Source organism: Lolium perenne, chromosome 2, assembly GCF_019359855.2.
Source record: "Lolium perenne isolate Kyuss_39 chromosome 2, Kyuss_2.0, whole genome shotgun sequence".
Taxonomy (NCBI): Eukaryota; Viridiplantae; Streptophyta; class Magnoliopsida; order Poales; family Poaceae; genus Lolium; species Lolium perenne.
In genome coordinates this window covers 32635024-32651640 of record NC_067245.2, presented here as the reverse complement: position 1 = coordinate 32651640, position 16617 = coordinate 32635024, and the positions used below count along the sequence as shown (strand labels likewise).

Sequence of the window (16617 nt, the reverse complement as noted above, 5' to 3'; positions counted from 1 at the left end):
TGTGTTAGTACCTCCTATGAATGCTCAAAGTGACAGCGTGGGGTGTTCATTAGTACTTGGAAATACATCTTTAAGGTTTGCCTACATGATGAATTAGAGTTCGTTATCTTGCCAGAGAGTAATTCAGAATAGCATAGTGAGGTGCTTATTTATATTCCTTTACGATTGCAATGTTGAGAGTGTCCACTAGTGAAAGTATGATCCCTAGGCCTTGTTCCCAAATACTGAAATCGCTGCTTGTTTACTGTTTTACTGCATCCGTACTGCCTGCAATATTACCACCATCAACCACACGCCAGTTGTAGCATCAAGCTATTTTCTGGTGCCGTTACTACTGCTCATATTTATTCATACCACATGTATTTCACTATCTCTTCGCCGAACTAGTGCACCTATTAGGTGTGTTGGGGACACAAGAGACTTCTTGCTTTGTGGTTGCAGGGTTGCATGAGAGGGATATCTTTGACCTCTTCCTCCCTGAGTTCGATAAACCTTGGGTGATCCACTTAAGGGAAAACTTGCTGCTGTTCTACAAACCTCTGCTCTTGGAGGCCCAACACTGTCTACAGGAAAAGAAGCGTGAGTAGACATCAAGCACTTTTCTGGCGCCGTTGCCGGGGAGGAAAGGTAAAAGGTACTCACACTCCGGATCTCGGCTACTAAGCTATTTTCCGGTACCGTTGTAAGTACTCGAAGCTATTTCCTTTAGATCCTGCAATTGCATCTTTTTGTTTCTTGTTTTACACTAGTTTGGCATAATGGAAAGCAACAGTGAGCTTTTAAAATTATTTCCCGAGTTAAGACATGGATGGTTTGATGCGAAAATTAAAAAACCCATGGAACATATTAGTATGAACACTTTGAACACCATTTTTGCTAATGATATGGAAAATTCTAAGCTTGGGGAAGCTGGTTTTGATGAGCATGATCTTTTTAGTCCCCCAAGCATTGAGGAGAAAATTTACTTTGATGATACTTTGCCTCCTATTTATGATGATTATAATGATAGTAGTCTTTTGTTGCCGCCTACTATGAAGAGTAAATTTGATTATGATTACAATATGCCTCCTATATTTGATGATAGCTACTTTGTTGAATTTGCTCCCACTACAACTAATACAATTGATTATGCTTATGTGGGTAGTAATAATTTTATGCATGAGACTCATGATAAGAATGTTTCATTTGATAGTTATATTGTTGAGTTTGTTCATGATGCTACTGAAAATCTTTATGAGAGAGAAAAATATGGTTGTAGAAGTTTTCATGTTACTAAAACACCTCTCTATATGCTGAAAATCTTGAAGCTGCACTTGTTTTATCTTTATATGTTTGTTGCATTATGCTTCATGAACTTGTTTACTTACAAGATTCCTTTTCATAGGAAGCATGTTAGGCTTAAATTTGTTTTGAATTTGCCTCTTGATGCTCTCTTTTGCTTCAAATATTATTTCTTGCGAGTGCATCATTTAAACTGCTGAGCCCATCTTAATGGCTATAAAGAAAGCACTTCTTGGGAGATAACCCGTGTGTTTATTTTACTACAGTATTTTTGTTTTATATTTGAGTCTTGGAAGTTGTTACTACTGTAGCAACCTCTCCTTATCTTTATTTTATTGCATTGTTGTGCCAAGCAAAGTCTTTGATAGCAAGGTTGATACTAGATTTGGATTACTGCGCAGAAACAGATTTCTATCTGTCACGAATTTGGGCAGAGTTCTCTGTAGGTAACTCAGAAAAATCTGCAAGTTTACGTGAGTGATCCTCAGATATGTACGCAACTTTCATTCAATTTGAGCATTTTCATTTGAGCAAGTCTGGTGCCTCTTAGAAATTCTTCTTTACGAACTGTTCTGTTTTGATAGATTCTGCCTTTTATTTCGCATTGCTTCTTTTGCTATGTTTGATGGATTTCTTTGTTCCATTAACTTTCAGTAGCTTTGAGCAATGTCCAGAAGTGTTAAGAATGATTGTGCCACCTCTGAACATGTGAGTTTTTTTATTATGCACTAACCCTCTAATGAGTTTGTTTTGAGTTTGGTGTGGAGAAAGTTTTCAAGGGTCAAGAGAGGAGGATGATACAATATGATCAAGAAGAGTGAAAAGTCTAAGCTTGGGGATGCCCCGGTGGTTCATCCCTGCATATTTCAAGAAGACTCAAGCATCTAAGCTTGGGGATGCCTTGGGCATCCCCTTCTTCATCGACAAATTACCAGGTTCCTTCTCTTGAAACTATATTTTATTCGGTCACATCTTATGTACTTTACTTAGAGCGTCTGTATGTTTTTGTTTTTGTTTTTGTTTGAATAAATGTTTGTGTGGGAGAGAGACACGGTCCGCTGGTTCATATGAACACATGTGTTCTTAGCTTTTAATTTTCATGGCGAAGGTTGAAACTTCTTCGTTAATTATTGTATGGTTGGAAACGGGAAATGCTACATGTAGTAATTGGTATGATGTCTTGAATAATGTGATACTTGGCAATTGTTGTGCTCATGTTTAAGCTCTTGCATCATATACTTTGCACCTATTAGTGAAGAATACATAGAGCTTGCTAAAATTTGGTTTGCATGATTGGTCTCTCTAAGGTCTAGATATTTTATGGTAAAGGTGTTTGAACAACAAGGAAGACGGTGTAGGGTCTTATAATGCTTGCAATATGTCTTTTATGTAAGTTTTGCTGTACTAGTTCATACTTGTGTTTGTTTCAAACAACCTTGCTAGCCTAAGCCTTGTACTGAGAGGGAATACTTCTCGTGCATCCAAATCCTTGAGCCAAACACTATGCCATTTGTGTCCGCCATACCTACCTACTACATGGTATTTCTCCGCCATTCCAAGTAAATACTTCATGTGCTACCTTTAAACCTTCAAAATGCTTCTCAATTTGTGTCAATGTTTTATAGCTCATGAGGAAGTATGTGGTGTTTATCTTTCAACCTTGTCATTTACTCTTGACAGACTTTCATAATGGACTAGTGGCGCATCCGCTTATCCAATAATTTTGCAAAAAGAGCTGGCAATGGGGTTCCCAGTCCCGACTAATCAAACTTCATTAATAATTATCTTCACATGTTTTGCTCTGATTCATCAGTAAGCAACTTAATTTTGCAAATAGACACTCCTCCATGGTATGAGATTGATGGAAGGCACCCGAGGATTCGGTTAGCTATGGCTTGTGTAAGCAAAGGTTGGGGGGAGTGTCACCCATAATAAAACTAAAGTACATGTGTAAACAAAAGAGAAGAGGGATGATCTACCTTGCTGGTAGAGATAACGTCCTTCATGGGAGCCGCTCTTGAAAGTCTGGTTGGTGAGGTAGTTAGAGTGCCCATTACCATTCGTTGACAACAACAAACACCTCTCAAAATTTTACTTTTATGCTCTCTATATGATTTCAAAAATTAAAAAGCTCTAGCACATGATTTAATCCCTGCTTCCCTCTGCGAAGGGCAATTCTTTTACTTTATGTTGAGTCAGTTTACCCACTTCTTTCCATCTTAGAAGCAAACACTTGTGTGAACTGTGCATTCATTCTTACATACTTGCTTATTGCACTTGTTATATTACTTTATGTTGACAATATCCATGAGATATACATGTTACAAGTTGAAAGCAACCGCTGAAACTTAATCTTCCTTTGTGTTGCTTCAATGCTTTTTTACTATGAATTTACTACTTTTTGAGTTAACTCTTATGCAAGACTTATTGATGCTTGTCTTGAAAGTACTATTCATGAAAAGTCTTTGCTATATGATTCAATTGTTTAACCATTGTATTTACCATTGCTTTGAATCCATGCATTCATCTCATATGCTTTACAATAGTATGATCAAGATTATGTTGCTAGCATGTCACTTCAGAAATTATCTTTGTTATCGTTTACCTACTCGGGACGAGTAGGAACTAAGCTTGGGGATGCTGATACGTCTCTGACGTATCGATAATTTCTTATGTTCCATGCTTGTTTTATGACATTACCTACATGTTTTATTCACACTTTATATCATTTTTATGCGTTTTCTGGAACTAACCTATTGACGAGATGCCGAAGTGCCAGTTCCTGTTTTCTGCTATTTTTGGTTTCAGAAATCCTAGTAAGAAAATATTCTCGGAATTGGACGAAATCAACGCCCAGAGTCTTAAAATTGGATGAAGCTTCCAAAACACCCGAGAGCCGCCGGAGGAGAGCCACAGGGGGCCCAGACATGGGGCTGGCGCGGCCAGGCTAGGGCCCGCGCCACCCTATTGTGTGGCGGCTCCGTACCCCCTCCGACTCCGACTCCGCCTCTTCGCCTATTTAAAGGTCCCTGACCTAAATCTTCGATACGGAAAAAGCCACGGTACGAGAAACCTTCCAGAGCCGCGGCCATCGCGAAGCCAAGATCTAGGGTACAGGAGTCTCTGTTCCGGCACGCCGCCGGGACGGGGAAGTGCCCCCGGAAGGCTCCTCCATCGACACCACCGCCATCTTCATCACCGCTGCTGTCTCCCATGAGGAGGGAGTAGTTCTCCATCGAGGCTAAGGGCTGTACCGGTAGCTATGTGGTTAATCTCTCTCCTATGTACTTCAATACAATAATCTCATGAGCTGCCTTACATGATTGAGATTCATATGATGATGCTTGTAATCTAGATGTCATTGTGCTAGTCAAGTGGATTTTACTTATGTGATCTCCGGAGACTCCTTGTCCCACGTGTGTAAAGGTGACAGTGTGTGCACCGTGTGGGTCTCTTAGGCTATATTTCACAGAATACTTATTCACTGAGTTATGATTTGAGTTGGATGTCTCTATGAAATTGTGGTGTGTTAGTACCTCCTATGAATGCTCAAAGTGACAAATATGGGGTGTTCATTAGTACTTGGGAATACATCTTTAAGGTTTGCCTACATGATGAATTAGAGTTCGTTATCTTGCCAGAGAGTAATTCAGAATAGCATAGTGAGGTGCTTATTTATATTCCTTTATGATTGCAATGTTGAGAGTGCCCACTAGTGAAAGTATGATCCCTAGGCCTTGTTCCAAAATACTGAAATCGCTGCTTGTTTACTGTTTTACTGTATCCGTACTGCCTGCAATATTACCACCATCAACCACACGCCAGTTGTAGCATCAAGCTATTTTCTGGTACCGTTACTACTGCTCATATTTATTCATACCACATGTATTTCACTATCTCTTCGCCGAACTAGTGCACCTATTAGGTGTGTTGGGGACACAAGAGACTTCTTGCTTTGTGGTTGCAGGGTTGCATGAGAGGGATATCTTTGACCTCTTCCTCCCTGAGTTCGATAAACCTTGGGTGATCCACTTAAGGGAAAACTTGCTGCAGTTCTACAAACCTCTGCTCTTGGAGGCCCAACACTGTCTACAGGAAAAGAAGCGTGAGTAGACATCAGTGGATACGCAACTAATTCTATGATGAGAGCGGACATGTAAAATTTGCGAGTAGGAGCGGGCTCAAGAGTTATGACTATCATGTACTGCTTGAGCGGATAATGGCAATGATGATTTGAGGCAATGTCCACGAGGAGACTTGGCAAGTGCTAGCGGAGTTGAGCTTTTTCTTCCACCAGCTTTGTGCTAAGGAGTTAGATCATAAAGTTGTGGACAAGATACATACATGAACATGCACCTAAGTTATTTTGCAAGCTAGAGATGCTCCTTCCACTAGGGTTCTTTAATCCGATGCAACATATGATCTTGCATCTTTCGTACGAGGCGAAAAGGGGTTGTAGCTTTCTTTTGGCTAAGAAAAATCGTAACTCTATTCATCTTGTGAGAACATGTAAACCTTACATGCGCATGCTTGATTTGTAGGCCTATGAGCAGGCTTGTGTGCCTCTTCCTCGTCTTCCTCATCTTCCTCCTTTTAGCCACCCGTGGGTAAGTTGTCTTGTGTATTAATTCTCAACCTCTCCATCTTACTGCCTAATGTGTATTGCCCTAATGTTCATATTTTTCCATGATGTAGGGACAACCATCGACAAGATCCAACGGATCCAATAATGCATCGCTTTGTGGGTCCGCAAATCTGGATGAAACCCACATGATGACTCCTACAACGGATCACCCTCTCCTGGATAATCTGAGCCTCGCTCGGAAGCTCTGACTTCAGGCTAGTTATTCTATCCTTGTGCCTCTCATGATTCTAGGTTTCTGTACATATACATCATAGTTAGCTTTCTCTTTTCCATACATAGCAAAATTTAATAACTAGCATCACAAATAATCATGTGAGCACTTGTACAATTTTATAACTTGTGAAAAAAATTGGAACTCAAGCATGTCATGTGTTCTCATATACATCATGTTTGAACTATAAAAAAAATTGAAACTCATATATATCATGCTTCTCATATACATCATGTTTGGAACTATAAACCCTGAACTTATGACAACTTGAACTTGTGAGACTAGAGTCACTAGATGTGTAAAAAAATTGAACTTGATATTGTCAAAATTTTAAATTGTGCTTTTTGACTTGTAAGATGCGCATGGAGGACAATGTTGATCTTCGCCGTTGTGCCCTACATGTGGAATTTGTGTTGATGGTCCTCGTGACCATCATGTTTGATAGAATATGGACATGCAAACATGTGGCATGCACCTTGTGGACTCTATGATGTTATGCAACTTGTTGTGGACTCTATGTTGTTATGTATATGTGATATGCACTTGTTAGGAAACCATGAACTTTGGTTATGTGTATTGGGTTATCCACTATGGTGTTGTTGATCTGGCACTATATTTGTTATATATTGTATTCAAACTATAGGAATACACTGAAATCAGTACTATAGAAAAATAAGAAATTGCCACCTTTGCCGAGTGTATACGCTCGGCAAAGCCAATCAGGCATATTTTCTATGTGTGTACACTCTAAAAAGTGACATATAATCGACCAAATGGTTAGTTTTTTGTGTTATCTGACAAAAACACACGGCAAAAAGCAGTTGTTTGGCCTAGTGTTTTCCATGAACAAAGGTTAGGGATACCTGGTGTGGTGACTGTCATAGAGTGAAAAGCACGCGTCAAAGGGAAAGGGTTTGCCGTGTGGTTAATTTCTAGGAAAACACTTGAAACCAGCGAGGGACACATGGATGGTAAATATTCAATCCTTTGCATGTGTTTCCCACTGATAGGATCGCTCCACATGTCATATCTATCTTTTTATCTAGTGGCGCACCTCACGCCTTTAGCAGTGGCGCACCACTGAGCTAATAGTGACGCACCATTGGTGCGCCACTGCTACTAGTTAGCAGTGACGTGATACCAGTGCCACTGATTTGCTATTTTTTAGTAGTGCGGTGGCCAATGGGAGCACGGGAGCGTGGCCTGTGTGGCTAGGGTTTGGCCCTTCGGAGTCGCACGTGCGTGCGATACGGGAGGCAGCCGTCACTGGGCGAGATTAGATAAGCTGGCATATGTCGTTCCAAACTTACAATTCCCTATCCCCGTCTAAATTACCTAGTCCAGGGAAGAAATCTGCGGGAGTTGACCTCCTTAGAGCATCTCTAGCTGATCCCCAAACCACAAACCTAAATCGACGTATCCAGGCCCCTCCAAACGCGTTTTGGAGGCCGAAAAACGGACACGCAGTCCAGACGCGCCAAACGCGGCCCGCATAACAGCATGTTCGGTCATTTTTTGTCCCGCAACCAAAATCGGGAACAGAGGATTTTGCAAAATAGGACAATCCGAAATATTAGACAAATTAATACGACAAGTAGAACAATAATGCGAATTATTACACAAATGTTTACTGTCATACATTACAAATAATACAAATTAGAACAAATGTTTTGAAATAATATGAATCAAATGGTACAACAACAAATTGAACAAATAAAAAAAATGGTTGGAAACACAAATAAATTCTAGTTGACGTGACTTTGCCAAAGGTGCTGAACGAGATCTTCCTGGAGCTGTAGTGCATCCTTGTCATTCTCAATCAGACGGTATGTTTCTAGAAAAGATTGCACAATATCTAGATTTCTTGAATGTTTGATCCGGGTGCCAACATTATCAAAGAAAAATGATAAGTTTAAACTCCTCTCGTCCTCGATGATCATATTGTGTAGAATGACACAGGTGGTCATGATGTCCTTGACTGTGTCCATATCCCAAAATTAGGCTGGTCCTCGGACTATTGCAAATCTAGCTTGCAAAAAATCGAAAGCTCGTTCAATATCTTTTTGAGTCTCCTCTTGTGATTTTGCAAACTCAACTTCAGCTCCGTTCCCTGGCTCCCTGATGGTTTTCATAAATGTGGCCTAATCCGGGCATATACCGTCGGTAAGGTAGTACCCCATGGTGTACTCCCTCTCGTTGACGGTGTAGTTGCAAGCCGGGGCATCACCTTTAGCAAGCCGGGCAAAAGATGGGATCGATGCAAGACATTGATATAGTTGAGTGAACCGAGCAAACAAAAAAAAATGTACCAAATCCAAAGATCCTGCGATGCAACGGCCTCAAGAATAATTGTTGGTTCTTTGTTTGGGCCGCAATACAAACCTTGCCAAGCTTCTTTGTTCTGCCCACAATACAACGTTTGGACAATTTTTCCATGTCCAATGCTTACAATCTATGCTGCATAGTATGCCCGGCCAATCCCGTTGTTCGTTCTCCGCCATTAATCTTGCGGTATCTTCGTTATTGGGAGCTCGAAGATATATCGGCCCATACACACGCATCATAACCTTGCAAAAACGACGGATGGATTCCATCGTCATATCTTTGCCTATGCGAAGATACCCATCGGCATAGTCCGCCGGAATGACGTATGCAAAGATGCGCATGACATCGGATATTTTTTGGTGCGCACTAAATCCCATGAGCCCGACGGCATTTCTCTTGCGCGTGAAGTAGCGCGTGTTGTCCTTATACATAGCTACGATTGTTGAACAAAGATCGCCGCATTCGGTACCGGCGGCGAAAAAGATGGGGCGGATATGTCGGTACCTTGGCGAAATAATCGCGCATGAGCAAGTTGTGGCCGATGGCGCGGTTCCGCGGGATTCACAGCCGCCCCATGGTTGACCCCTTCCGCTTCTTCGGCCGCACGTTCGTGGCCTCCACCGCGAGTATCACTGCCAGCTGCTCCAACTCGTCGTCGAGCAGCTCCTCCAAGTCGGAGTCATCGGAGGAGGACGAATCCTCCAACAAAAACAGCGCGCACCGGTCCATCTGCAAGGGACAACAACAGCGGTGAATCATTAGAGTTGCGGTGGCGGTTCTGCGGCTGCGACAAGCTTGGGGAGAAAACTTACCGGTCGACGGCGGGGCGTGCGCGGCGGCGGCGATTCCGGCCGATTTGTCACGGATTAGAGTGCATGCACGTGGAGCGGACGCGGAGGACCGGCTCACGTGCTCCTGCTGGTCGGAATCGGTGGGGACGACCGGGTAGGTCGGGATCTGCGGCGGCGGCGGTTGGCGCGAGGAAGAGGAAAGAGGAACGGCTGAAAGTTCCTTCGCGCCAAGGGGGGAAATGGAAGGGGCTCGCGCTCGCACGGGGTGGCCCGGAATTTTTTTTTAGAGGGTTCCGATACGGGATCTGAACGGTGCCTTTTTTCGCCTTAAAACCGGAAATCGGCGGTTATTATACGGATGGGGGTCAGATGAGGGATCTGCTATAGATGCTCTTAATTCTTCTTCACTTGCCATCCTCAACTCCGAAGCCCACAAAACAATGGACGGATTATAAGTTCCGCATACCCTCAACTCTCATTCCCTAAATCCAACTCCGCCGAACCAAACACGCTCTTAAGAGAAAGAAAATTCTCTGTTGGTTAGCTATCTAGAAAGGAAAGAAACGAACGATTTGCATACACAAAAAACGTAGCCCTACTCACACAATTTATTTGGTATACATATGTGGGAAACTGTTGGAATACCATTATTTCTTTTGGTTATATGGAAATATGGAATACAAGCATGTTGTTTGTGCGTTTGAAGTGATCCAATTGGCGGGTAGATCATCAGATTGCCATGCATCATAGCTCTGTGTGAAGTCTCCACCTATATATGGACATGTCCATCTAAGGAAGCTTTGCTTGTAGAAACAGATTGTTTATCCCTGTTCCATCTATGTAGTTAAGATTTTGGAGGAAACCAGATTTGTTGTAACCTTATGTTGGTAGTTGGAGCATCACCACCAGATAGTGCGCCTCGTCGCATACCAGGCTACAACGTGTTAGTACTTCCATATATCGGCAGCCTCACCAGCCCAGCGCCTCCAAACACATCCTGCAATAGCTACATACAAGAACGAATGGTTGGCAGAATTGGCAAGAGCATGATCAGAGCTGGCCAGAACTCTGTAAAGGACCAAGGGGTTGTGAAATATCTTCTGCAAATGAAACAACAGGTGTTCCCGTGAACTGCTGCCGAGGGTACCGAAGTCAGCTCGATTCCACCAATGCTGTCTGCATCTGTCACCTCATCAACGGCGACCGCAACCTGACACGGTTCACCGGCGGAAGATCCATCAGCCAGCTACGCATGGTGCTCTTCCCCATCACCTGCAACCGTACAGTCCCCATGTAGCTGGTCTTTAGGTGCTTCAGTAAGTTCGGGAATGTGCGGAAACAGAAGGACCCCACACATATTTTGACGGTCATCGAAGAGGAGTATCACATATTTTGTAGGCTGATCTTTTTGGAGGGGGTTTCTTTCCGTTCGGAGCGGTGGCTCCGGTCTTTTCGCCTTCGCCTGTTTGCGTTTGAGGTGTGATGTCGAGCTAGTTGGCCGTCGTCCCGTGTGGAGTACTACCTCGGGGATGGCGTGTGGTGTCGTGTTGTATCGTTTTTCGGCCAGTTTTTCTCACAAACGGGCCAACTTTTTTCTCCTATATCAATGAAAGGCAAAGCTTTTGCCTCGTTTCATCACATATGGGAGCTAACTAGGAGAGGAGGGAGTTCACAGATAGCGCGAGAGTAGGCTTTCGTAGTAGGGAGGGTTGGGAGAAAAATGTGAGTAGGTGTGAGCACTTCTGTATCAGTTGCTTCTCTTGTACTTTATGCTTCTACTTCTATAAAGATAAGCACGCTTTTCGCGTGCTCTCGAAAAAAGACAGTAAGTTTACTATCTCTTCTCCCTCTTTTGACTGAGAGTAAGGATTCTAATCCTAAATTGATTTTGCAGCGGGTCCTGTCCCAAACCTTTTTGCTGTGGCATTAGTTCGAACTACACATGGGCAAAGTTCGGGCCGGGCTGGGCTTCGGGCCAGGCTTTAAAAAGCCCGAGCCCGGCCCGGCCCGACCGTCGGGCCTGTAATTTAAGCCCGCACCCGGCCCGAACGAGCAAAAAACCTGGCCCGACCTGAGAAGCCCGGCCCGAGCAGGCTAAAATGCACAAAAATGAAGGCTCGAGCCCGGCCCGGCCCGATGTTCGGGCTTAGATTTCAGGTCCAAGCCTAGCCCGAAGTGCAAAGCCGACCCGGCCCGACTCGGGATTTTCGGGCCGGGCTGCCCATGCCAAGATGTAGTTCGAACGAGGTGTTCGCACTCGCACGGTGTACATATGGGCACAACGTGGAGGCTGATAGGTTGAGCTGGTTGTTCGTTCTTCGGTTCTAAATTTGCCTCCTCTAAATTTAAGACTACAAATTAATTTCATGTACTCCTACCTAGCTAAGAGAAGAACTTTGGATGATGATTCTTGTTTCTTTTGGAATGAACATGAATCTGCCAAGCACGTGTTCTTCGAGTGTGTTGTGGCGAAGAGCATTTGGGATGTCGTTTCGGATATTTTTGAACTTTCCATTGACAACTCTTTTGAATATGTTGCTCGTTGGTGGTTAAGTGATAATAAGAATTTAGTGCTTAATTTTTTTCCTCGGCTACTTTGTGGACCTTAAAGGTCAGTTTGTAATGAAATTTGTTTCCAGGAGCTAAGATGGCCAGGTGTCAAGGAGCTACTCCGCCGTCTCGAATCTACGATCAGATTAGAAGTTAGCGTCTGTTATGTCTGGACAAACACTTGGGGAACTCCTCTGGATAGCCTGGACTTGAAGTCTTTTCGAAGATGGCGCGGATCGCTGACACTAGGAAAATGTTGAAGTGTACAAGTAAATTGCCTAGCCTTTTCATCAGTTCGGACTTTTGGTTCAAGTGGCTAGTGCATAAAGCTTAACATGGTATCAGAGTCCCAGGTCTCGAGTTCAAATCCTAGCTTTCCCAATTTATTCTAGTGCATGAAGCTTACCATAAGAGTCCTATGGAAAGCTCGCTGAAGATGGTCGTCTTCGTTCAGTGCACTAGAGTCGCTTAGGATTTTATTTCCTGGTATGTCCCGTTGAATAAAGAGTTTTTGTTCTTTGCATTTCTTTTCTTCCCTTCCTGATATGTCCGAGGGTCGCAGCTCGGTTGTAAAACAGAAAGCTATCAGTGAGAAAGATAGATATATGACATCTGGGGCAAGTTCTGTGAAAAAAGACACTCAACAAACTCTGTTTGCTGTTGAAATTTCTGCCATGCTATGTTTGCCAAAACACTTGGCAAATCCTTTGTCGTGTTCCACTGCTTCTTTGCTGACCACTCGACAATGACAGTTTATCCGGTAGTGCCTGCCGAAATGTAAATAGAGTTCCTCGGTCACATACTTGCAAATAGGTTAATATTAGGGTACCCTTTTTTCACAGTTTATTTTTTTAACTAAAGAGGGTACTCTAACATTGACACAGTTGCATGTCTACTCTCTAGTCTAGTCGATCATTTGTGTGATTTTGCCTGGCCCTTCCGTATAAGCGTTACCCAATACACACGATGAGACGGATTCAGTATTAGTCACTGAAAATTGTTGGCACGTCACCATCCGATACTGCTACGTTCCTTCCTAATTTTAAACAGAAGGCCGTAGCCCTGCATTAAATTAATAAGGCCGTTGCCGGCAAGAAGATACAAGATGCTGAAAACCAGCTAACAGGAACTGAAAACTACAAGCAAAACAAGAAAACGAAGTAAAACACAGCTTGAGCTCCGAGACCATTGTCCAGTCTAGTGATCCGACTAGAGAGGCGTCGAAGCTAGTGAAGAACACCGCCATTGAGGGAAACACACCATCGTCAACCTCCGAGGCCAAGCAAAGCCCAGGCACCATCCGTTTCCATCTCCAAAGAAAGCTCCATGCTTTCTCGCCCCGGATCGGAGGGCACCGTACCTGTCGGAGGTAGATCGCTCTTCCTGAGCACGCATGGATAATGGGAGTTACCGCCATGAGGAAGACTCCGAGCACTCGCCTCGCCGCGCCGCCACCCACGAACATCATAGCCACCCGCAGCACAAACCACCAAACCGAACCAAGCAGCCAGGAGTAAGCGAAGACAGTGCAAACCAACCTCCGTCGAGCTCATCCACCCAAACCCACAATCTCAAAACGGCGCCTCCAGCGAGGGAACGACACCACCCGGGCGCCGCCACCGTCCAAGCTAAAGCTTTGGGTTTTCACCCGAGATAGATAGGCAGGGAGGGAGGGGGTTATCACCTCGATGTCGCCTTCAGGAAGGAGAACGGCGCCATCAACGTCGTCGATGTCGCCGCCGCCACCGTCGGCCAAGGGTTTCCCCCAGTCCAGAGCCCACATCCGCCCACACTCTGCAGCCACCGGAGGCAGTCCGGGGCCGGGGAGGTGCGACCTGCACCGCAAGGAGGGGAAGCCACCGTCTTCAGATTTGGCCAGAGGCCCAACGGGGCGACCTCCACACCACGCCCACACCCGCCGCCCCCTTCACCGCCCGCACGGCCGAAGGAAGCGAACCGCAGCATCAGCACCGGCCGCCCGCCGACAGGCCGACGGTGCCCCACCCAGCGCCCAGGGCCGCCGCCCTGGAGTCCTGGCCCCAACCCGAACGACGGAGGCCTTCAAGCCCCGGCCACCACCTCCCAGCGCCGGCGAGGCCACGCCGGAGAGGGGGACGGGGGGATCGGGCCGACCTCGCCCAGCGGTGGAGGCCACCCCCGCGCGGCCGTCGTCCTCCCTACAGCAGCGCACGGGGGCCGGAGGAGAGATCCCCGCCACCCCCATCACCGACGTCGCACGGCCTTGCCGGCGGCCACCTCCGGGGGCGACGAGGGGAGAGGAGGGGGAGGGGGAGGCGGCGGCGGGATTAGGGTTTCCCCCCAGTCGCCTGGAGGGGCGACGCGAGGGAGAGGACGGGGGAATTGATTTCTAAGCTGTCGATTCGTTCCTTCCTAATCCCCCTCGTGTGCCTTTTTCCTGGCAGGCTCTCCTCTGTCTATATTTGACTGCTAGCTTCTCCATCCCCAAAGCAATACTGTCGCGCTATCCTACAGCATCTGCATGCTCTGGTCAATTCTAGGCTTCTAGCGCGCGCGATCACGCAGCAACAGAGGGCAGAATGTTCCGAGCAGTGACGCATGTCGTCGTCGCCGGGGCGAAGAAGAGCCGAGCTGAGCATGCCATGTCCGCCTTCGCCAGCCACTTCTCTGCGGCTATTCACTCTCAGAGGTGCGCGCTCGATCTTGCCTAGTGTTTGTTTTCTTGAGCTCCTGAATAATCATGGACGATCGATCTGCTTGATTTGAATGTAGGTTGGCTGGGAAGGTGGCCGTGATCACCGGCGGTGCCAGCGGCATCGGCAAGGCGACGGCCGAGGAGTTCGTCAGGAACGGCGCCAAGGTCGTCCTCGCCGACGTCCAGGACGACCTGGGCCGCGCCCTCGCCGCGGAGCTCGGCCCTGACTCCGCGTCCTACACCCGCTGCGACGTGACCGACGAGGCGCAGGTCGGCGCCGCGGTAGACCTCGCCGTGTCCCGCCACGGCAAGCTGGACATCATGTTCAACAACGCCGGCATCAGCGGCTCCCTCACGCCCGCACCTCTCGGGTCGCTGGACCTCGCCGACTTCGACCGCGTCATGGCCGTCAACACGCGGGCCATGCTCGCCGGCGCCAAGCACGCCGCGCGCGTCATGGTGCCTCGCCGCGGCGGGAGCATCATCTGCACGGCCAGCACCGCCGGGGTGCTGGGCGGCGTGGCTTTCCCGGCCTACAGCGTATCGAAGGCGGCGGTTCTGGGGCTCGTCCGCGCCGTGGCCGGGGAGACGGCGCGGTCGGGCGTGCGCGTGAACGCCATCTCGCCCAACTACCTCCCGACGCCGCTGGTGATGGGGTACATGGCGGTGTGCTACCCCGGAGCCAGCGCCGAGGAGCACAGGCGGATCGTGGAGAGGGACATGAACGAGATGGACGGGCCGGCGCTCGCGGCGGAGGACGTGGCCGCCGCCGCCCTGTACCTGGCGTCCGACGAGGCCAGGTACGTCAACGGGCACAACCTCGTCGTCGACGGCGGGTTCACGGTGGGGAAGGTGCCCAACATGCCGGCGCCCTGACGACGTTGACAGGTCTTGATGCGATCGATCAGGTGTTCTGCGTTGATATACATAAGTTCTTCACCATTGTTGCGCAGTAACGCCTTCAGATATCTGAGATATGGTAGTGAACAATTCTTCGTGATGAAACAACTTCAGAGCTTCATCAATTGTTTCACCGGTCGGTCGGGTTGCATTTACATTATCTGAACTCTTAATTGTAACGAACATACAATTCTCTTTTCTTAGTTTCTTTGCTGTTTGTTCCGATAACAGTGTTTGACTTACGAAACACTTGTATACGACTCCTACCAAACTGACAATAATGCATGACTTCATTTCCATGTTAACATATCCCTTGCCAGCGGTAGTGTTTACGCACACGGAAGATATACTGATTATACTGACGCAGACCTTCCGATTTGGCAAACGGCCAATATCCTTCTGTCCGACATAGTTTAGTGTGAGAAAATGACAAGAGTTGATTTCTTGGTTCTAATTGCTGATTGCTCTAGAGCGTGCGACCACTATTGAGATGGCCATTCTGCGTTAGACCAACTCGACAAACAGTTCTTCCCCATGGCAGACTATAAAATTTATCAGAATTTATTATTAGCATAATAAGCGATTACATCATTGCAGAAAGTAGATGAAAAAGATATTTGGTAACACAGTACACGATAAACAACTACATCTGCGGGGCATTGTTTTACGAGCTCTCCTCCCTAGGTACTATCATAGTACTCCCTCCGATCCATATTGCTTGATGCTAAAATAGATGTATCAAGTAATATTGATTGAAGAGAATACCGTCAACGATAAGCCTACCACGGTATACAGATACGTCATATATACAAACGCCACACCGGTCTAGCGTCCTACCACGGGCACCAAAATGTCCCCAAAAATTAATCTTCTGTCTAACTTATCTTTCGTCTAGTCTATGTTGGCTACCCAGGTGCCTTCATATATGAATTAATCACAAGTTACGGTGTTCGACTCTAACATGTAACCTACCCGCATAGTCATAGCATATACACATATTTGACACAGCTTCAACAATCTCCACCTTGGCGAATATGTCGCCAACATGTAAATCTTAATCTTCTCGTGAATACATGTGTATGTTGAACTTGGTTTTCCTCGTTGCTCACTTCCATGAGTCGGCGTCTGAACCCTCATTAGACTTGGTTGCCTAGGTTGATCCCGCTGTCGCTTCCTCTTCTTTAGCTACACTAGGAATGATATTGATATGCACCTTGTACATGTTATTCCTAGTTCGTCG

General features: G+C 46.2%; 1 protein-coding gene across 1 annotated transcript; it reads left to right on the top strand.

Annotated features, from left to right (window-relative positions):
• Positions 1-14263: 14263 nt before the first annotated feature.
• Positions 14264-15671, top strand: LOC127331728 (momilactone A synthase). The gene is made up of 2 exons (XM_051357906.2): positions 14264-14471; positions 14555-15671. The coding sequence occupies exons 1-2, from the start codon at positions 14362-14364 to the stop codon at positions 15351-15353; spliced, it is 909 nt and encodes a 302-aa protein (XP_051213866.1). The 5' UTR covers positions 14264-14361; the 3' UTR covers positions 15354-15671.
• Positions 15672-16617: the final 946 nt, after the last annotated feature.